This window comes from Brachyhypopomus gauderio, chromosome 1 (assembly GCF_052324685.1).
Source record: "Brachyhypopomus gauderio isolate BG-103 chromosome 1, BGAUD_0.2, whole genome shotgun sequence".
Lineage (NCBI taxonomy): Eukaryota > Metazoa > Chordata > Actinopteri > Gymnotiformes > Hypopomidae > Brachyhypopomus > Brachyhypopomus gauderio.
In genome coordinates, this window is record NC_135211.1 from 51,979,182 (window position 1) to 52,003,181 (window position 24,000).

The 24,000-nt window shown below is 42.6% G+C and overlaps 2 protein-coding genes across 8 annotated transcripts in view; both read left to right on the top strand.

The window, feature by feature from the left end:
- npy1r (neuropeptide Y receptor Y1) overlaps positions 1-1,659 on the top strand; it is a 17,860-nt gene extending 16,201 nt beyond the window's left edge. For both annotated transcript variants that reach the window (XM_077018861.1, XM_077018851.1), the window contains exon 3: positions 1-1,659. This exon is cut by the window's left edge and continues 1,106 nt beyond it. The gene's annotated coding sequence lies outside the window, so the exon portion shown is untranslated.
- Positions 1,660-14,976: 13,317 nt separating this feature from the next.
- The window catches only part of rapgef2a (Rap guanine nucleotide exchange factor 2a), a 41,267-nt gene continuing 32,243 nt past the window's right edge, over positions 14,977-24,000 (top strand). For 4 of the 6 annotated variants that reach the window (XM_077018789.1, XM_077018815.1, XM_077018799.1 and 1 more), the window contains exon 1: positions 14,978-15,668. In XM_077018789.1, coding sequence (XP_076874904.1) covers positions 15,600-15,668 — 69 coding nt within the window. In that variant the 5' untranslated portion in view covers positions 14,978-15,599. Of the gene's footprint in view, positions 15,669-24,000 lie in introns of all 6 variants that reach the window. The other 2 variants (XM_077018807.1, XM_077018830.1) reach the window with 2 other exon arrangements.

The following is a 24,000-nucleotide window of genomic DNA, read 5'->3' on the forward strand; positions in this document are numbered from 1 at the left end:
TAACCTTGGTCCTTTCATATGACTGTATGGCTAAATTACTGTGGTTAGGTTTGATGAAAATAGATTTGGCTTTCAGACAAGACTTCCAGGGCCCTAAACCAAAAAGTCTATGGACCTGAAGCTGGTTCATCCGGTCCAGAAGGAAACAGAATTAATTATTCTGAATCTGAATTTCACAAAATCTGTTTTTTTTCTAATTTAGAGCCACCTTTTTCTTTTAATCAAATTTGATACCAGCACTGTTTTCAAGTTATCATTGTCTGCTTTAACTTGTCAGAAGCTCAAGAATCTGTTACTGTTAAATGTTTTTGTCTGTCCTTTCTTATCAGTATAAACATAAAAAACTGGATTTATAAAGACACATAGGAATGTGTGAAATAGTTTTCATTTGGTATTTGTTTATTGTGACCAGATATGAATGTAGATGGCATATGAATTTATTGCTGTGGTTAAAACACATTAGAAATCTGATTGTCTATGATTACCTGAATGTTAATGTAATTTAAAGATTTGATGTCAGAAATAATTTATTATCTCATTCATTGGTGACAGTGTAAACCTTTAGAGACCTAATTTGAAGTCACTTGTTTACATTATCATGAAATATGTTTCATATAGATGTGAGAAAATCATTAAAGTCTGTGTATGTGTGGGCAATTGTGTCATATGGGGTAGAGATATGGTGATGTCATTTTTAGATTCAGATAGGATAAAATCTAGAACTTCCAGTTTGACTTTAGTAAAACACTTCCTTACTGGCTTCGACTTGGCAAAAATCATCATCCAGCATATTAACGTTAGAGATAGCAGTATGGAACAGTATGGAACAGCTATGGAACAGTATGGAACAGCTATGGAACAGCTATGGAACAGTATGGAACAGTATGGAACAGCTATGGAACAGTATGGAACAGTATGGAACAGTATGGGTCTACATGCAGGGAGAAAAGCAGAATTTTGGTGGAAACTGTGTAGTGGATCTTTATAGTATTGCTTACCTGCCAAGACCTTCTGCTATTCTTGTAGCTCTAAAACTGTCCTGTAGGTGGCAGTGATTCCTGAAATGCAGTGTTATGAAAAATATATTTAATGATATTCTTAAGTTGCTGGATGAAGAAGCAGTTTATCCTTGCCATGAGAGCTTAGTGACATTGAGACGCATGGCGGCAAAATTTTCATAATATGGACTGTCACATTAGACAGACTTTCTTTGGAGGGGTTTGTACGTGTGTGTGTGTGTGTGTGTGTGTGTGTGTGTGTGTGTGTGTGTGTGTGTGCATGTGTGTGTGTGTGTGTGCGTGTGTGTGTGTGCGTGTGTGTGTGTGTGTGTCTGTGTGTGGTGTGTGTTTTGAGGCCATAAGCATGATGCATTTGACTGTTGTGCTGAGTGCCTCTTCTCTTCACAAGGGAGGGTGATGTAATACAGCTTTGGAAAACACCCTCAAAGGAGTTTTTCACCTTTTTATAGGACATGTAAGTGAATGGTTCAGTGGCTTAGCTCTTTTTCCATGGTACATTTAAAAGTACAGTATAGATTGCTTTGGTATATTTCAAATCTGTTGTAGATTTCAATAGTATATTTTCCCTATTAGTGTAAATGTCCTGTGGACTTTGTAGTGATGTTCTAGTCATTATGATATTATCTCTGTTCTCTCTCACGTGGTGCCTCATTCACACAGACGTAGGTTAATAAAGTGCACCTCTTCACAATGAATGTGGCTATTCTTATTCAGTTTCACACAGGTGTGTAAACACGTAAACACACACACACACGCACACACACACACACACACACACACACACACACACACACACACACACACACACACACACACACACACACACACACACACACACACACACACAGACACAGCTGTGGCTTGACTCGTTGCCCATGTTCCAACTAGGATCAAACCTGACATAGAAACACGGCATGACAGCAAGAATTAAATGACAGACTGGGTCGGTGATGCGGTTACTAGCATTAAAGAAACAGCACACATTAAAGTATACAAGAAACAGTACACACATTAAAGTATAAAAGAAACAGTACATATATTAATGTATAAAAGATACAGCACACACATTAAAGTAATAACGATACAGTCCACACATTAAAGCATTATGCAAACACATCCACTGCTTTCTCCGTTGCGTGGCCCCTAGCATGTCAAACTCTTCCCTTGTTGTTTCCTGTCTCGGTCATTTTTCTGTGACCAAGCATTTTTCATTTGTTTGCTCAGGTGTAGTCCTTGATGTGACTGGAGAGAAGAGACTGTCCCTTTAAAGACACACCCTCGTGCGCACACACACACACACACACACACACACACACACACACAAACACACACACACACACACAGAGCTAATCCTGTGTGCTGTATAGATGGAACAAGTGCAATACATAAAGAATTATAGGTGCATGATTGCTATATCTAATTACATCTAAAAGCCACACAAAACTAATCCTGCATGCCATAGGGTCACAGAGCATGTGCAAGATACAGTAGTGTAATAATTATGTACTGTTAGTATGTAATAATTTGTGCCAAAGAAAATATCAAACACCTGCCCCCCATCTCTGCTTATCCACAATGGGACCTCAAAAGACCAAGGTGTGTGTGTGTGTGTGTGTGTGTAAGACTGATCAGGGTAACAGAAACAAAGTGAGAGAAATTGCATTGTACGAATCTCCCTGTCTCTTTGTGTGTGAGCTGTAAAAGCTTCTGACAAAAAAGCTTCTGACAGTGATGGTGACGACAGCAACCGTGACAACCGTCGCCACCCGGAAACAGGAGGAACCACTAGTTCATTCGCTGCCCCAGGTCCATTCACAAGCCAGTAGAGGCTTAGCATTATGAGATACAGACTTCATAGTCTGCCCCTGAAGCCCTGACATCTTGAAACATTCACACATGAAACCCCTCTACTTAAGGGGACTCGTAGCGTCACTGGTCCAATCAAGTAACGCACACGAATCATACAGATGACATCTGAAAATGTATTTTTTGTCTCTCTCTCTTCAATGGACACCACGCAAACTACAAGAAAACATCTTTAAACTGTACATCTCAGTCCTTTCGAAGACTCTTCAAGTAATGTTCGTGGACTAACATTCTCAATCATATTACTACAGAGAAATATGTTGAAATGGACTAGGATTACACGAAAATCACCACATTGTGCATATAAAAGCACAGCGTCGTATTCTATTCACAGATGAAGCACAAAGGAGGAGTAATTACCATGTGTACCTCCTGGGCCACAGGCAGAATACGTTTCCTTTGGGGCATTTTGGGTTCACACACACAATGCTCCATTATAAAGTAAAGTGCAGTCAATTGTACTCCAATTTAAATTCTGAAATGCTGAAACAAAACAGGTCACAAACAGAAGAGGTAACGTAAGTAATACGGATTAGTATTTGTAGTAAGCACAAGTGACATGCCACGGGCAAGCACAAGTGACAAAGCAACAGGGCTTTAAAGGGGCAACAAGTCATTTTTACCACCAAAAAGCAGTAAACAATATTTACAAAAGTTTTTTTTTCTTTTTTACCATGAGATGAAAAATTTAATTCCTTTGGAGATACCATATGAAGCTGTGTGTGCTGCACAGAGTGGGTTCCACACATGAAGGAAGCCAAGTTTAACATTCACTACACGGTCTCTGAATCCTCCAATCTGCTAGGTGTCAGTACAAGGGTTTCTTAACGTGAAGAAGAGTAAGTGGAACAACAGAGGAAGCCAATCAGAGACAGACATAGGGGCGTGGCCAGTGATGTGTTCAAGGGAGAGGAGGAATGCTAGAAGATGGTAGGGAAAGGGGTAGTGGTAAAGATCTCGAGCTGTGCATATGTGTTTACAGCACATAATGTACAGGTTTTCTAAAGGTCAACAGTGTTGCAGCCATTCACAGGAATGTGGTATGTTTGATGACAGTTTGTTTAAAGTGTTTCCAGAAGTGGACGTCCAAAATGTGAACATTCGGTTCTTGCATCCATTTTAATACCAAAAAAATCAACAACAAAAAACCTGAAACCATTTACTAAACCATTTAAACCATCCTGATATTTACACAATGAATAAATAAAAAATCTTTTTAATGTCAGTGCAAGTTAGAACATTCATGAGAGTACACTTAATTTCCTTCAGACCACAGCAACTATCATGTAGAGTTGTGCTCTCTAGGTAACCAATAATAGGGAAGCAGTTCTGTTTGATATTGAGTAATATTGAGTCTTTATGCTGGTGTCACTGTGTGGAGTATTTTTGGCTGAGTAACACATATGCGACAGATGAAACTAGCCTGAATGTGAGTACACCTACACTGTGGGCCGTTGCCTGTAGCAACATGTTACTGTAGACTGCCAACAGCACACATTTATTAAATATGTGTTTTGCCACCTCTATTACAACCCTGTATTTAAATCCTCCATATGGGGTTAACAGCAGTAAACCGATGTCTGTCACTGATTTCACAAGTGTAATGAAACATGAATTTTGAGGTGAAACAGAATTTTCCTAATGCATTCGGTTCCGTTTTGTTAAATAAATGTAACAGGCTTAATTATTTGCTCATTTGTTCACTTAATAAATAATTTCATTATTGTTTAAAAAATATTTTTATTATCATTATGGAAACCTTTGTCCCATTTGATTTTTACCATTTGTTCTGGTAAAGAAAAGGTTATAGATGAGTTGGATCATTTAAAATCTTTTCTAACATAAGAACGAGGGTTTCATTGGTGAAATCTGTTGCTTAGCAACAAGGAGACAGGTATTTCAAACAGGTCAAAGTGTTGCTTCTTGACCAATTTTCCTTTGTAATATTCAGTTTTAAAAGACTGCAAGAAAAAGAACAGTGTAGTTTATATAATTCATATATTTTATATAGTCATACTTTTTGCCTTCAAGGAAGAGCAAAAACAAAAGCATAACTGCATCTTTGGGTGTGTGTGTGTGTGTGAGAGAGAGAGAAAGAGAGAGAGAATGAGAGAGAGAGAGAGAGAGAGAGAGAATGAGAGGGAAAAAAGAGGGAGAAAGAAACAGATAGTTAATTATGTGTGTCTGATCTTTCTCTTGGAGTTGTTAAATTCTAATGACATCCGTGCTTGTTTTAACCTTCTCAAAAGAATAAGGAAACTCTCACACACACTCAAGATAAAATATTGTGAGTCCCATTATTAAGAAAGGTTATGAAGAATAGGAAAGTTTATTAATGCCTACACAGGGAAGGTTATTAATGCCTTAAAGCTACATACATACAGGATTACAGGGTTACACACACACACACACACACACACACACACACACACACACACACACACACACAGACACCACAATGTACCATCACCATATTTGTGATATCTGGCACTAAGATGTTAGCAGTCCTGTGAGGTGTTCTGAAGTTGTGAGGTGGGGAATCCATGGACTAGACTTGTTTTTGTTGATTGGATTGAGATCGTGAATTTGGAGGCCAAGTCAACACCTTGAACTATTTATGTTCCTCGAACCGCTCCTGAGCAATTTCTGTAGCATGGCAGAGCGTGTCAACCTGCTGAAAGAGGCCATCACCGTGTGGGTATTCTGCTGCCGTGAAGCGGTGTACATGGTCTGAATCATCGATGTTCACGTAGGTGCTATGTCTCAAAGTAACACCCAGATGAACGCCAGGACCCAATGGTTTCACAGTAGAACATCACTATGTTTCAACCATCCTGTTCTTCCCCTACTGCATCCGTGGGTCAGCCAGGTTCATGGTAGGCGACGTATGCGGCCCATGACGTGGGCCTCGGCAGGTTTCTTTCACTGCTCCGGGGTCCGGTTCTGATGCCCAGGTACCTGGTGTCGGCGATCTCAGTGGTGGACATGGCTCAGCATATGTGTACATGTATGATGATTGTATTCCCGATATGTTTAAACAAGTGAGAAAAAACCTTCTGAAAAAATGTGCAGTAATCTAGAGCCACACACACACACACACACATGATGTAATTGAAGGGAAAAGGTAATAAAAAGATGATTGAGATAATACTGAGATAATGTTCACCCCTGACCACTTTCCTCCTTATCATCACAGCCAATCTGGATTAGCCTGCAATGCCCATACCCAAGTCTTTATGATGAGAAAATGAACTCTGTGTGTGTGTGTGTGTGTGTGTGTGTGTGTGAGAGACAGAGACAGAGAGAGAGAAAGAAGAAGAAAAACTGAAAGTGTAATTGTTTTTTTTTTTCATTACTGATTTATGCCTTAGGGTAAGTTGATTTTAGTCTTTTGCCAGCTGCATAAGGCTTATGAGTTTGTTGGTCTAAATACAAAACGAGGTTTTCAAACATTTCCTTCTGTTACAAGAGCCAAAAAATATCTTGGTAAAATGGTGTCAGATGGAGAATAATAAAAAGGCAAACAGAAAATACAGACAATGGAGATCCCACATGATACAGTGAATATCTGTACAAGGACTGAGAAAATTGAGAGAACTGTCCATGTAGATCAAGGTTAAAGTGTGCTTAAGTGTGTGTGTGTGTGTGTGTGTGTTGTAAAATTGAAGTCTGGAACATCCAGGAACTTCTTAAGAATAAAAACCTTAAAATGTCTTGAAAGGGAGTGACATTTACTGGCACGCATACCTGGAAAAGGAAGGATGGCTGAGAAGAACACAGCCCCTTGGCCCATTTGTGTGTGTGTGTGTGTGTGTGTGTGTGTGTGTGCTACCTTGTTCAAACACACTTGGTTTTTTTTATTAACAGATTGATCAATTTTGAGTCTATTAATGGACACATTTCATTGTAATTATAGCTTTCTACTTATTTCCCAGGACGCAGTAAAAATCTAGGCCCAGTCCTATTGTCACATGTGACAGACTACCTCGTTACCCACGTGTAACCATATGAGATACAGATCCTCACAAGGTCCTGAGATGTTTCCTCACAAGGTCCCATCATATTTCAAGGGGAGCGTCTGACACTGGAATGCATGATGGGACCAGGGGTCACAGCGGCTGTAACCACCGCTCAGCTGTCACCTGAGAATTTATGCATCACCAGCGCATGAATAGATCTTAACCTAGCAGTATTTCATCCACACAGCGAGGAAGCAGGCAGAAGAAATAAACAAGGTAGAGAGAGAACACGGCGGAGAGGAAGTAGAAAGAGAACAAAGATAGCTCACTGTTATGTAAATGAAGGCTGTGTCACTGGATTTTGTTTGGCACAGAATTTCACACCATACAAATATTGATTGTGTTTAAGCCAGTAAAGGTAATGTAGGATAATAAAGTTAAATGAAATGAAATAAAATGAAATGTTATTTTCCAACACAAACAGGTAATTTTATCAATGAGCTTTGGCATTATAGTTTAGCTACTGTTTATTGAAAATTACCATTTGTGTTTAAGATCCATGTCAACAAAACACAGTTTGGACCTTCTTATTTTTAGTAAAGACTTTCATGTTCATTAGAAACATTTTCCTCAACATAGTGTAACCTGGTTACAATCTGGTTAGTAAAATCTGGCTACAGGAAACTTGATCTACAGGATCTAGAACCACTACCACTAATAAGGAAATGTCCCGGTGTTCTGACTCACAGAAACAAAGAAAGTTTGGTTAACCACATGCTCATGTTTGATAAGAGGGTCTCCCGTGCCGCTAGTTCAGTATTCCTTAGGCTGAGACCCAGCTCTAGGGGTAAGCTGTACTTCAGAGTAGCAGGTAGAGTAGTGCAGGTGTAGCAGGTGGAGACACCTAGTGGTCTGGCTGAGCTGGTGCACTGAGAGGCGCTGGGGCTCTGGACACTGGAGCAGAAATTGCTGGGTTTTCCCATGGCCATCTCCTCTTTTGGCGAGCGTATTAGCAGCATGCTGGCTATGTCTGCCACACTTCCTGTTTGGGCCATCAATGGTACCGGCTACATCCCCAAAAACGCTTTCCAGATTCTTTGACTTTTCTAGAGCCCCAGTGAGCAGTTCTACCTTGCCTACTTGAATCACCTCCCAATACCCACTACCATATGTGCTTAAATGCTCCTCCTCTAGGGGGCAATAGAGTAGTTCAGTACCCAAAACCCACAAAGCAAACCAGGAGCACTCCCTTTTACCCACTCAATTTTCAAACTACAATACTGTGCAGAACAGACACACGATAGACCAGAACAGATACATGAATGAAAGAACCCAAATGAAAAATGCTAGAAAAGTTTTTTAAAAAGTTCTTTTTATTATTGTGCAAAGATGTGTGGGTCCCTAATGCAGTGTGTGCAGTGAGAATGTGTGTGAGTCCCTAATGCAGTGTGTGCAGTGAGAATGTGTGTGAGTTTCTAATGCAGTGTGTGCAGTGAGAATGTGTGTGAGTTTCTAATGCAGTGTGTGCAGTGAGAATGTGTGTGAGTTTCTAATGCAGTGTGTGCAGTGAGAATGTGTGTGAGTTTCTAATGCAGTGTGTGCAGTGAGAATGTGTGTGAGTTTCTAATGGAGTGTCAGGTCTCCCTGTGGAACAGCCTCACTGTGGAGATGCCGGCTAGCAGAAATGCTGGTGCAGGCAGGGGACCATGCTGTGCTAAGAGCATATCCAACTGATCTGGCCAGTGACAGTCCCCTGATTGTTTGTCCAAACATCCTCTCTCTGTCATGCTCTCTCTTTCACCAGTCCAATTCCGACACATAGTAGATGGGTTGCAAAAGCATTAAGCGTTAAAAATGCAAAACGCTTATCATGCCATTGAGCACAGCTGCTGTGTGGAGTTACTTGATTTTCCACAGGACATAATAAGGGAGATGCACCATCGTGCATAGATGGATGGTGTTTTGCGAGGACACCGGTAAGTGGGGTGGGGGGATCCTGCTGGACGTGGCAACCCCTGCCACTTGATGTGGTGCGAGTGCAGGCCCATTGCACGTTTGATGAAGGTAAGCAGCGCATCCTGTAAAAGCTCTTTGTAGTGCTTCCCAAATTGCGAGATCGCGCCGCTCGTTCTGTAAACTGTCGCTCCAGTTCCTCTCGAGAGCAGTTGAAAGCAATAACAAAATCCTTCAAAGGGTCTGAGCGAGATACTCGGGCCCATGTTTAAAGCAGAGCTGAGAGGACTTGTTATAACAATGGCAGGCAATTATTTCCCCATAATTAAGTGTTTTATCATCAGGATGCAAAGATGTAATCAGCGTATTTAGCAAAGTGATGTCTCTGATTCTATATTCCTCTTCAGACCAACTGTGTGTGTGTGTGTGTGTGTGTGTGTGTGTGTGTGTGTGTGTGTGTGTGTGTGCGCATGTGTGTGAGAACAGGTGTTTGCCGATGTCTGGAGACAAATGCAATTAGAAGGATTCCAGCTTGAATAACCTCCCCCTCACTCCCTCACCTCCCTACATGTAAAGATCAAGAAAAAAAGGTGTTTGAATGACAGCTGGCAAAAAGCCACATGTCTCTTGTATGTGTGTGTGTGTGTGTGTTCAGAAGAATCAGCAAATGAGGCTGAGAGCTGAAGTGTAATTCAGTCTTAGATTAGCGCTGTAATTAAATCAGGCTTTCAATCAAGCTTTTTTAGCAGCCAGCCATAACAGTCAGATGCCTGTCGTTAAGGGACAGCTAGTTCTTACCAAGGAGCAGAGAGAAGGCCACTGCTGGAGAGAGACTGAGAGCTTATGAGGGTGTGTAAGGCTCTGGTACTAATAGAGTGTGACTGTGTGTGTGCTTAGGGAGATGCAAATGTTTTCTGTTGAGACTTGAGATGTTATGTTAATTGCTGGTTGAATATAGTTCCTGCATAATGTATTTCGACGCAAACACAGCCAGAAACCCACCCAACCCTAGCCATCTCTACCAACACCTAACCTCCACACACACACACGCGTGTGCATACACACACATGCATGCAGTTTCTTTGCACTTATTACTGAAAAGTACAAAAAGTGAAAAAAAAACAAGCTGTTCCTATTTATAGTACAACATAACAAACCATATCCTGAACTAAGAGTAAGCTTAACCAATCAGGAGAAAGAGATGTTTTTCTTTTTTGCTGTTTTGGAATGTAAGCATTTGAAAAAACCATTAGCAATCTCAGGGGTTTTTTCCCTTTTAAAGTCCTGACCTCATGTTCTCACAAGTAAGGTACACCAGGACACACACATGTACATACTGTTACTTCCATAAATTGTGGGGATAAAACACTCGTTATTTACTTCTGAATATACCCACAAGTAAGGTACACTGGCACACACACACACACACACACACACACACACACACGCACACGTGCACACACACACGCACATAATTTCTTACTTCGATAAGTTGTGGAGATAACACACTCCAGAATCTTATTTCTGAATAAACATGATGTCAGGGGAACAGAACAGCTGGTACCTGGTTACAGTGTTACTATGCACGCGCACACACACACACACACACACACACACACACACACACACACACACACACACACACACACAAACATATTTCTCTTGGTCCCCATTTCCTCTAACACTCACACCCACACTCATTTATCTCAGGTAATGCATTATATCACCATTAAATCCAACAGCATGCTTTATTCAGACCTGATTCACTTTAATCTCAGATAGACGCCATATTTCTAAAATGGTGCGCAGTCAGATGTACTCACGACATGCACAGAATGATTAATATTACAGTGACCTTGCTTAAACACAAATGCGAAATTGCTTAGCTACGGATAATTAAATGACAGACAAACTCAAATGCATGCGTGTTCACACATAGAGGCCAGTATGTATTTTTGTTCCCAGGAGGTCTTATATTTATTCAAATGATACATTACCAAATTAGGCTAATCCTACTTCTAACCCTAAACCAAACAATAATCACCTACAGAAACAGAAATGGTTTTTGTGACGACCAGCAAAAAGAACCTGACAGTTTCTTTTTATATTACAGTACTTGCATTGTGATTATCTCTCTCTCTCTCTCTCTCACACACACACACACACACACACACACACACACACACACACACACACACACACACACACACGTCTCAGATTAATTAACTGTATTTGATCACCACCTAGTGTCTATTTAATGAATTGCAGTAAAAACTTTGGACAAACCTCCATGTCTAAACATATAGTTTATTTACAGCTGGAGTGGTGCACAGCACACTGTCACTGCACTCTGGTGCAGTGGAAACTTCTCTAGAGCGATTAATCATATTTCACTAATCTGGCAGACTGAAGGACGAATCAGAGTCTGGGATTTGCCAGGAGCACACTATCCACTGGAACGCACAGTCATAACAAGTTGGAGGATGGATAATAGTGTGGGACTGTTCTTTAGGGTTTGGCTCAAGTCTTCAGGGTTTTGCCTACAGTACTGAAGGGTGATGTTAATGCTACAGCATACAAAGACATTTTAGATAATTATATGCCTCCATTTTTGTGGCAATGGTTTGTGGCATCTCTTTCCTGTTCCTGTGCCCCTGTGCACGGAGCGGGTTACGTAAAGATATGGTTGGAGGAATTGTGGTGTGCGGGAGCTTCAGGGCCCCACACAAAGCCTTGACCGCAAGCCCACTGAACACCTTTAATGGATCGGAAACACAATCGCATGCCATGTCTCCTAGTCTAACATTGGTAACCTGACCACACGAATATTGTTTTGACTGAATGTGCACGAAATTCCAATAGATGCACTCTGGAATTTTCTAGAAAGACTGTCCAGAAGAGTAGAGGCTGGTATTGAGTGGGAAAGTGAGGGGTGTGTATACAGCACAATTTGAATCTATAAGGATTCAAATATAGTATACACAATTCTGGTCTGAATTACTAGAAATAACTTGGATGAAGCCAAGATGGCTGAACGGTGGACAGACCTTCCTGTAAAACTTTCTTGTGTTTGTTTTGCAAATGGAGGAGGGACCCTGAATAGTTAAAAAAAATGCAATTATTTGCACTAAAATATATCAAAAACATATCTAAACAGCCAAACTTTCAAACTACCACTGTGAGAGGCGCATGATTTCATACCTGAATAGTATTTGTATCACTTTCTCCACTTTGGGAACTTGGCTGCCACCTCTGGCATATGCTGGTACAGCGAAACGAGAGCAGCCAACCACTTACACTGATGTAACGTTTGACCCTTTAGGGAGCTTATTTAGGGAGCCAAGAGACAGACTAAACACTAGCAAGCAGAGATGTGAGGTCAGACGTCTGTGAGCTATACAGCTGCATTCTGAACATGAGCTATACAGCTACACTGTGAACATGAGCTATACAGCTACAATGTGAACGTGAGCTATACAGCTGCATTCTGAACATGAGCTATACAGCTACACTGTGAACATGAGCTATACAGCTACATTCTGAATGCGACCTACAGAGCTATGTTCTGAACATGAGCTATAAAGCTACATTCTGCATCAGCGACGATGGACTGAGCAAACAGCTATCTGGTCTCCTTGGAAAGACATGCACAAAGCCTTCTGATGTTGTACAGGAGAACTCTCGCATCTGCAACGTGAGCAGAGATGTCTTGAGGCTCATAAAGCCACACCCAGGATTCACACATTTGGTGTGATGGTGTGACTCTGGGCTTATCAATGGAAACAAGACCAGGTGTCTCCAGACATTTAGAACAGTGCTGTCTTGCTGGGTATTTGTGTTACTTATAGTCTGTTGCTGTTGCAATATTAGGTAAAATGAATAGATAACTGTGCAGGTTTCAGAAATGGCTGTTTAAAATAATGCTTTGTATAAGGGAATCAAATACCAACTTGCCACTTTAATGTTTCCACTGGGTTCATTCAATAACATATTTTTTCCCAGAAGAGAGCAACAGAAACCTATTTTTATCTTAATCTGAAGAGTTCCAGTACAAGCTAGATATGAAGAGAGTGTCAATCCATTCTGGTGTGATTGTGTTCTGAAGTAGAAGGACACCAAATAACAACAGAGCAGTCACATTTACTGCTGGATTCCTGAGAATGACATTTCAGGCGGCAAACAATGTGGGTAAACAGGACTCATGTGGGTAAGCAGTAGTCCAGCTAGTAGCCATTAGTTAGAAAGGGCAGCTGTATTATCATGTTTCCTGCTGTAGGTTGTAACATCAGTTTTGGGATAGGCCAGTCAGCACACATGTGACTGAGCAAAAAGAGTTCAGCCACTCTTGTATGAGGAAATTAATTAACACAACAGAGATTCTTCCCCTCGGCACAGGGAGCGAGAGGAATTCAACGGCCCCAATACAAGCCCGGACAGCAAATATGCTACTTAGTTGAATGAAAAGCCTTTGATCGTTGCTGTTATTAAATATGGTATTTGAGAGAGCTGATATACCAAGCAGCCATAACAGGCAAGACCTTCAGGGACTACAGGAGCACGGAGAAAAAACAGACACACAGCAGAGACGTGTATGAGACTCCGCTGGTGCTAAACTTAGATACATGAAAATGTTTTTGAGAATCGAGATGGTAAATGTTACTGATTGAACACAGTTCATACATAATGCATTTACACACACACACACACACACACACACACACACACACACACACACACACACACACACACACACACACACACACACACACATTTATTAATCCTGGATATTGTTACTGGAAAGTAGTTTTAAAAGTGCTTCAGTCATATAGGATGGAGAAAACAAAGCCATATTAAATGATTAAATGATTTCCTTCTAGTAACACTGTAATACTGTAACCATAACTTTAGGGGAAAGAGGAAATATATTTTTCTTTTTACTAAAAAATGCAGGCAAATATACAAGAAAAATCACAAAGGATCCAAAAATCACATTTCTTGCACTATACTCACGAGGACATATGGCTCAAAGAAGCCTGTTAAGGTTCTCTTTAAATTCTCTCAGTCTGAACACCCAAAGCCCACTTCATTCACATCACAGCTCTTCCTATTCTCATTAGTTTCTGAAAAATGTGTAACTGTGTGTATGTATCCTGAGTGGGCTTGCTCAGAATAAACACATCCTGGAAAAAAAATCTAAACCACAGACTTTAATGAAATGAGACAAAACTTAAGTCTGCATAAAATAAAACTAAGAAAAACCAACATAACTTTCTTATAAAGGAACAATGTAATGACACACAGGGTCACGGTGAATGAGATTCAATCATGCACCATACAGTATCTGCTGTGTGGATTTCACTGCTGTCAGACAGGATCAGCCTGCACAAAGGCACCATCACAATAGTCAAACAGATCCAAAATATTTCCCTTTAAACCCCTTATTTATTTCCATCTTACAACAGACATATGGTTGTCTGAGTTCATCGTATCGCTCAATTAATTGTTTCGTATTTCAAGATAGGAAAACAATAATTTTCCAGCTGATATTACCTATGGTAATATTGACCATTGATCATACAAACACTGTCTATCTTCTTAATGTTGCATGTTATTCCTTGATGTTGAAAATAATTCCTAATCTAGATTTGTTTTGAGCAATCTGTATAGAACTCACCATCCTTTCCTGTAGTTTGCTTGATTGGTTTCAGCCCAAATCCAGAAAGCAATTAAACTGGGTTCCGTTTATTTTCCAATGTGTTTATTTTAATTGTCCCTCATGTTACATCTCAAGGGTCTTCCAATAAAATAAAAATTCAAATTCTGATCCAAATATTTGTAGTTGTACAGCAGTTTTACAATATTTAATCCTCGGGGGTCATGATCTAATAGAGGTGACCACTGCAGTGAAGTACACACATTTCATCATGATTTTCTGAGTTCTGCACGTGTGATTGGTTTGATTATGGAGCTGCCACAATTATATTCTAATATCAGATTTGAATACAACTGCGGTTTTTAAAAGGTCTGCTTACAGTGCAGTAAGATCGGAGTGTACGTGAGTAAAGCAATGTAACAACAGTCACTTCGAATAATGTCCGAAAGAGGGGGACAGAGAACTCTGTCTGAGCTTCATCTCCACCGCACCACTTCTCATGAATCACGACGTAGATACCAGTCCAGGCCCCATATACAGAGGGTGGCACCCCGCCCGTCCAGTGGACTCGTCACCTAGTCACTTAGGGCGCACGTAGGGCGCTATCTTGGTATAACGGGAAGGAGTTTTTCTCTCTCCATCAGAAGCGTTCAGATCACCTCTTCTGGACAAATTAGCTAGATACAATAAACAGGCGAACTTCTTGTCGGATTTTCTGAGAACGACGTATCGGACATCACACAATGCGTGGAAACGGGACTGGTTTTTCTGATCGGTAGCCCTGCTACTGTCCGCCGGGTGACCGAGTAAGAAAGGGCGGCTGTAGTATTATGTTTCCCTCGGTAAACTGTAACGTCAGTGTTTGGGACGGACCAGTCGAAGTACATGTAAGTGGGTGAAACGGGTCCAGACACCACTGTACGGGGAAACCAGCGCACTGGACTCCAGGACATTGTCCCCCAGGCGCGGGGAGCAACTCCAGCCCGTGGCTCCGAAACTGGCCTGAAGTCTTTCCTCGTCTTGAGAAACTTGGGGGAGTTGTGGTGTGGCGACTCGGCCTCTCGTAGCCAGAGAAATGTTCAGCTCGTAAAGGAAACACTTTCGTCGCTACAACTGGGTGATTTTTTTTAGCAGTTTTAAAACTCCAGAATGGCGTCTTATGTGGACAATAGTTTTCGACACGCGATTATGAAGAACCCGACCGAAAGGACGCAACAGGTACTGAATTGGATTATTGGTTTTGGTTATTCTTCTTCTGCCCTTCAGCTCTGACGGTTCGTTTAGGTCGTGAAGTTAAACCCGAAGCTGAGGCGAGTTCGGCCGTTATTTCCATTCGGCCGCGCGCGAGGACGGTCGGCTAGCAACGCTAATTTAAACGAACCGTTACTCGGGGGCGTCCGTTAGCCTCTCGTGGTAATAAATGAACACACTTAAGTGGCAAAGTACGGCAAACGGTAAATGAGGAACCGTTCACCGAAATATACGTTTCTCGTTGCGACTCGTCTTGTGAAGTTTGACAGCGGTGTAGTTTTAAACGGCGACAGCGCCGTTAGCTAGCTAACGTTAGTGGGATATTTTCTCGTGTGGCTGGAATGTGCTGTATGTTCGCCTCGTTAGTCAGTGATCGGTAACGTTTCCCATCGCACAATCAATACATCGGACTGTTAGTTGGATTAGCCCAATTAAGTCCGAGATGCTTGGTCATGACTTTTATATAAAGTATAATACTTTATAAAAATAATATATTGATAAGCCACCCCCCATCGGTTGCTTACCGCACCTCCTTCGCCAGAAGCGACACTTGAGCTCCATCCGACTGGACTGGGCCTAGGGACCCTGGGGTGGGTGGGGTGGGTCTGTGGAAGTCTCTTAGGAATATTGTAAATCGAAGCAATGCCCGCAGTGTGTTAAGACGTGTGATGAATTACACACGGATTATTGGTGGACCGCAGTGCAAGAACATGCTCTTAATGTGCATGTGGTAAAACAAGAAAGCGTTGACAATAGCCTACCATTTTTGCAAAGGTTTTTAAGTGATATAACAAACCCGCATATGTGTTAATTACGTAATGTATTAATGGGGAGGTTACAGCGGTCCAGATCTGTGATCCACTGAGTCTGCATTTATTGCAGTTTGCTTGCTGGTGATTATTGGGGCCCAACTGGAGTGGTGGATGGTTATGGGTAATCGGGACATGAACTAGCCTACGTGAAGTTACATGAATTTTCAGGATGATGGACTTTCCTATTGCTGTTAAGATTATCCCTCAAACATGAAGCATGACTTGGAAGAAGCAGCCCCATGAATTCCGATCTAATAGTAGGCTACTCACTGGGGCGGCCTAATCATAGTTCAGATGTGTATCTGAACCAGAACCACATATGAAATAATATATTTGATATATTTTTCCATTGATGATTAGAAAAGGCAGACTTGTCACATGAATTAAATGAACAGGTCCAAGTCATATCTGTCTCATTCATGCCAAATATGCATATTTTCAAATATGCATAGCTAAACACAAATATTTATTGATAAATATTAGTAAAGATTAGTGCTGTCAATTCCAGGTGCCGCGATTAAAAGTCCTCACCAGGATTTTGCTCAGGCTTCCTGGATTGTGCTGATTCCACAAATTTTACCTGGATTGCTAATTAGAAAATCTATCAAGCTTGAGCAAAATCCTGGTGAGGACTTTTAATCGCGGCACCTGGAATTGACAGCACTAGTAAAGATATAATCTATATCCCTAAACATCCAAGAACCTATCCAGGACCTGCTTTCCTGTTAGCATTGTAGCAAATAGCACAGTTAGGTGTTAGAAGGAGACTCGCTCTGAACTCTTCCTCAATTATTATTTTAACTAGGTAGTAGGTAATGGGCTTGATCAGATCGCTGGGAAGATTGTGGCATAAAATTTAAACTGCATGCTAGAATATGATGTCAGAGGAGTGCCTAGTCTACCCCCCCCCCCCCCCCCGATGGAACATACAGCGAGTTTGAACTTGCATGGCTCATGTGTGGCGTTTCACACCTGCCTATCATGGGCCACCGTGGGCTCTGCACACAGATCTTTCGGTTCTGCACACCCATTTCTCTCCCGGGGCCCTGGAGCCTGTGGTGAGGCATCGGAGGAGACGCTCGCATGCGTGTGGCAGCACCCAGCAGTGGGGAGAAGCCACAACAAGGCCCCGTTCTCACGCTCCGTGTGACGGAGTGCAAGAGGCGGTTCTCATCTTACTTCTCAGAGGCTTGGGGGTGTGTGTGTGTGAGATTGTGAGTGGGTATGTGTGCACACCCACGCTCAGGTGCACTTTCTGGGGCTGATCCAACACGGGCTCCTGTAGCTATTCCTGACGTGCAGGAAACCTGTGCTCTTTGCACATCTGTGTGTCTGTGTGTGAGAGTGATGGTGTGTTTGTTCCAGGCGAGCGTGCGTGTGCGTCTGTGTCTTTTTGTACGTCTTTGTTCTAGCATAAGCATTGCATGTTTATGCTTGTGTGTGTTTGTACATGCGGAGAGGTGCAGAGCATGGTGGCATTTCCCGTTCACTGAATCTGGCGTTGATGCAGCCGGCGCCGGCGGAAGTGTGGAACGAGAGCTCCAGAGTGTGTGTGTGTGTGTGTGTGTGTGTGTGTGTGTGTGTGTGTGTGTGTGTGTGTGTGTAGGCAGAGACTGGGCTACGTGTGTGTGTGTAGAGGGAGCTCCAGGGTGTGTGTGTGTGGGGAGAGGGAGCTTCAGTGTGTGTGTGTGTGTGTGTGTGTGTGTGTGTGTATGTGTGTAGGCAGAGACTGGGCTACGTGTGTGTGTGTAGAGGGAGCTCCAGGGTGTGTGTGTGTGGGGAGAGGGAGCTTCAGTGTGTGTGTGTGGGGAGAGGGAGATTCTGTGTGTGTGTTTGTGTGGGGAGAGGGAGCTTCAGTGTGTGTGTGTGTGGGGAGAGGGAGCTTCAGTGTGTGTGTGGGGAAAGGGAGCTTCAGTGTGTGTGTGGGGAAAGGGAGCTTCAGTGTGTGTGTGGGGAGAGGGAGATTCTGTGTGTGTGTTTGTGTGTGGGGAGAGGGAGATTCTGTGTGTGTGTTTGTGTGTGGGGAGAGGGAGATTCTGTGTGTGTGTTTGTGTGTGGGGAGAGGGAGCTTCAGTGTGTGTGTTTGTGTGTGGGGAGAGGGAGCTTCAGTGTGTGTGTGTGTGGGGAGAGGGAGCTTCAGTGTGTGTGTGTGTGGGGAGAGGGAGCTTCAGTGTGTGTGTGGAGACCCAGGTTCGGGCTGTGCTGAACACTGCAGGGACAGAAACAAATGGAGGAAAGGAAGCTCTGAAGAACAATGGCTGGAGACTTTAAACTCCGGGGCCTTTCTGTTCCTCCTACAGCTGTGATTAAGATTGCCAGTTTGGGTAGGAAGTCATGTTTCCCCCGTCAACATTACCACCTTCAGTAAGACACAGAAGACAAAAACAAACACGATGTCAGCACTTTCAGCTCAAAAGGTTAAGAAAACACATGTGATGCACTAATGGTAAAACCGCTGCCTTAAATATCTCGGGTCTTGAACATGTTGAGAGATGAAGAGATAACACTGAGGGCCAACAGAACCCCAGCATCAAAACAACATGGCGCAACATTCACATGGCCCTGTGCTGCGCTCAGAGGCCGCCGAGAGCCACTCAGCCTGCCGAGAGCCACCCACATCACTTTTTTTTGGGATATACTTACATGTGGGTCAGTGTGGGCCGGTACATTAGGTTGTTGTGGTCTTGTCCGTTGCTCTTTTGTTCCAGAGCCTTGTCAATGGGAGTACAGCACCTGATTTGGGCATCTGTTTGTGTGACGCAGAGGCCCAGTAAAGATGGTGCTTGTGCACGCCTGTCCTTCAAAACTCGGATGGCTGGATCGCATGCCCTGGATGTCTTCCGGTCCCCTGGATACACACACACACACACACAGGCCATGCTCCTTTACTGTGAACACAGTGGTAATGGATTTTTGGCTAATAATATTTCCTCCTTTTTCCCTAGTTGCAATTAATACGTTTATATTTTGGTTTTCCTTTATTTGGTTATTTGCTTTTATATTTTGGTTTCAATAAATTGCAGTGTGTTGACAGTCTCATTAAAGGCAGTACTGAAATGATCTCATGTTGCGTCTATTGAAATATCAAACAGCCTTTGTTCTTTGCTTACACTATAGGCCATAGTTACACTGTAAACCTGCTGCGAGTGTACCGTGTGACCAGCCCATGGAGAGTGAGTTTACTTTTGCCTGCTCGTACTCGTCTGCCTTTTCTGTCGATGTCAAGAACCCGGCCTGCGTTCCTTCCCCTTGCATTATGTGGCACGCTTGTGTTTTGGGCACACGGTGAAATAAGATGATCTTTTAACCAGTTTGACACCTGCTGACCCAGCTGTGGTTACACTTCTCTTTTCCCAGAACAGAACACTTGGTTCTGCCAAATATTGTGACTATAGAGCTGAAATAATGGGAGGTCACTGTTTACATAAATAGTCCCAGCAAGTGAGTGATAAGAGCCCGTGGGTGTTCTTTCTTTTCTACTGACATTTGCGTCTTTCTGTTCCTCTCTCCCAGTTTTGGAAGTGATGTGTCAGTGCTGATCTGCATAAAGAAGCAAATGCAAAAGCTTCCGCTGATGTTCTTCCTGCCGCCACGTCAAATTTTCTTTTTCGCTTTGTTTTTCTTTATGAATCATAGCTGATGGAGTCTGCTGACCTCCACATTAGGTCGGGGCAGCGTTCTGGCGGTACCCCGCGCTGCGGTATAGAAAAGATGCGCCACCCTTCTCCGTCTTGTTTGGGGAAAAAAAGAAGGGGGGGTGGGGTGACGTTGAACCCAGCGTTCAGCTAGCTCTAACCCCAAACCCTCAAAGGCCTTGGTATTCTCAACATAAACGACGCAGGCTATTTTAACATTGGAAACATGTGTTCCAATAACACAATACAACTGGAGCCCAAAGGCTGTGTCTTGGAATTATTTTTCTCACGTCAGTAGCCTGTAAGCAGAAATCAGAGCGTTCCCTCTGTGGTGCAAAATATCTGTTTTGCAGCAGAATTTGTTTCATTTTCGTGTTTTGTGTTCCAGTGCAAGATCATGGCTCAACCAAAGGTTTGCATGCACTGGGTAAACGACGATACACCTTGGTGGTAACACAACAGCTGCATGAGTTGTGCCTGATCCCTTGTGTCTCGCAATAGCTCTTTAGTATGGCCCGTTACCATGGCCTTTTACTATGACCCTTTGTTTCAGCGGCACTGAAACTCTTTTGTGGGACCACTTGGATAAATCCAACATGAGTTAGGATACACTTGGCCAATCCTTTTGTGTATGTCATTCTTGGAGAATCCATTGGAACATGGGTGTTTTGTGTGAATGTCTGAGTAAAATGTCTAAATACACAGTAAACATACAGACACAGTCCACTGCATGATCTTAATTGAAGGCGGGGCTGTCTGCTCACAATTGGCTTTTCAGCATCTGACCACTGATTCAAGTCTGCAACAGTCAAAAAGCACTATTAAAATCGAAAGTCCAATTTGGTGGTAACTGGATGTCTGTGAGGAAGTCAAGGTGTTGTGTGTGGAGATGTATTAGTCAAAAGGTAGGCTAGGCGATTCTGACTTCCAAACCCTGCAGGTTTGGGTGAACGTTCATGATTCTTTCATTTCAGAGGTCCAGCATTTATTTGTTACCTTCAAACTTGCTGTACTAACTGTATTGTTCTGACCTGTCCGCCACGTGTGGTTGCTTTAAGCCGTACGGGCTGTTTGATGCACTACAAACTTGAGGATGCGTGCATGAATGGTGGGAGTGTTCCCCAGGCCTTTTTGGTGTTGCTCACTGGAATGTTGGTAATTCAGGGGGTTAAAGGTCATGTTCTGGATTTATACCCTCTTCTGAGGAGGCAGCTGCTGCTGTCAGTCGCTGTCAGAACCACGTTTAAGGCAGCGCGCGAGCACTGCTCCGACATCCTGCCCTTTGACCTCCCCGTCGTTGGGATTGCCCTGGTAGCATCCCCACCTCGCACCCGTCTAACTGGTTCTCTCCAATGACGATCAACCCCAACCCCTGACCTCCACCCTTGACTGCCGAGGCACCAAAATGTCATGCAACACACGTCCCACGTGTGCAACCCCTTAAATATTTAGCGGCAGCAAGCCTTCTGGCCTGATGCCTACACGCTTTTGCACTCTGCTGTTTTTGGTCACCGCAGGTCAAGTTATTTCCAGTCCCTCCCTCCCCCCAACCAAAAAAAAAAAAACGGATGTCATGAATAAGCCAAAAATGCAGAAACCCTGCAGATTTGGGTGAGCGTTCACCACCACCCTACAGCTGCTACATCAGTTCCTACTGCACCTCCACCACCGTCACTGGGCTCCATCATGTGGACTTGTTCCCCACGAAACAGCACATAGCTGCTTCTCAGAAAAATTTGACCGTTTTTAAATAGTTTGCAAACTTAGCCTACAGATATAGCCCAGATAAAGTGCGGACTGTGCCAGACCATCAGGTACTTTTCCGTTTAAGACCGCCCAAGGAATCGCGTCCTGAAAACAAGGCATTTCGAATGGGAAAGCCTGTTCCACCAAGTTTTAGCTTGTGAGCATGTGTTCTCGACAAGAGCATGGATTTATTTTGGTTGGACCGTTTTAATTTCCTGCTCCCGCAGCTCAGTCCCCCCCCCCCCTCGCTGGGTACAGGAGGGCCCACTGGGACCCGCTGGGCACTCCAGTGTATGGTTCTGCTTTGCACATGTTTGGATCTGATGGTTTCTATTACGTGTGAAGTTTGAAAGAGCTTTGAAATGGTTTGAGTGAGATGTTACAAAATGTATTGCTATTGAAAGTTTGTATGTAGAACATGTATGTGTGAACAGTATATGTACATTTGTGTTTGCGTAAATCAAGTGTCCAGACGACTCATGGCATTCTGTCAGGCACATTCAACAAAGAGGAACTGCTCTGAGCACCACGCTGCAGTATATCTGCAATATCTGGTTAGACAAAAAGAAAAAGGAAGTTGAAAGTTTCCCCAGATAAAATGCTTCCCTAAGACTAGACTATGACTACAGAAATAGACATGGTGCTCTTAAGAGTAGATATGGGCCAAAAAAATAATTTAATGATACATGGAGATACATACTGTAGCATATTTCATCATAGCACAGCGGTGAAACCTGCTTAGACCCTGGTTAAGGTGCAGTATTTACCTGCATTATTTAGAAAGACTGTTTAGGCCTTCTCTTGGGACTTGGCAATGCCTGATTCAATAACGCAACCATGGAATATCCTTCAGAATATCTTAGATTTCATCAGAATGCTGGCACTACACAATCAAAAAAATAATGTCATCAGTTACTGTGATAACCATGTTTGCGATGATGAATGCCAGTTAATATTTCGTGCTGTGTTAAAATTAGACACAAACAACTTTAGTAGTTCCATAGTACTGGAGACCACACCCAGAGTAAAATTGGTTAAGTGAATAAACATTTTGCAAATAGAAGGCATAGCTAGTTATAGATCTGGGTCAAGTTTTTGCACACTTTTATGGACCTTAGCCATGTTTTTAGCTGTTATAAATGGTCTGTTGAGGGCTGTTGGTGTGACATTTTTAGCTTTTTTTTGACATAGCATCAATTTTCATATCATTATCATGTTTCTTATCCTGGTAGCATTTCTTGAATTGGAAGACTGACGTGATTTGACAGCCATCTCCATCCATTGGTAATGGAGGTTTGTTTATAGATGTCTGCAGTGGAATGATGTAATTCTTTTGTTATACAAAGACATGAGTAGATCTGTTTATTTTGTGGTGTGATTTGCATAATGGTGGTAACATTTGTTTGGTTTGTCTCGGTTTAAAGATCTGTGTTCTCATACTACTCGCATGGTTACCCATGGAGAACAGAAAGTACACAGACACAGTCGAACACACCATATGTTAACGAAGGGGTTTAGTTTAATCACATGGCACTCTTCATGTATAAAAATACACACAGCACACACATCAGATTCTTTACAGAGCGGGAATTTGTGTATAGGTGTATATAAGGTGCACAAGTTATTTGTTTGCTTTTAAGGTGTTTCCTTAAAAAGCTAATGATGAGGTAGAGTGAGCGAGAGAGAGAGAGAGAGAGAACAGGATGTCATACCGACAAGATTTTTGTTGATTGCCTGTGTATACTGGACCTTTTTAAATTACCATTTGAGAATCGGTTTAGAAACTCGCAGTAATCTAGACCAATCTGCCAAGAACACAAGTTTTACTCAGGTTGCATATGTCCTTGTTTAAGGTGGTCTTTTTTTCTTAATGTCCAACCTCAACATTAACCATCTCTCCACGCTGTTTCATCAATTTGCTTTTTATCCCACGGATCCCTTGGTCAACAGGGCGGTCCTCTTAAAGACATAATTTTATCTTGGTGCGAAAGGTAAATACCATGGAACCCTGCGGTTCACGTCTCATTAAGAATGGAACAGCCTGAGAAACGGAAACTCCTGGCACGATCTGATCTGCGCGCCTGTGCTCATGGGGTCCTTGACTTT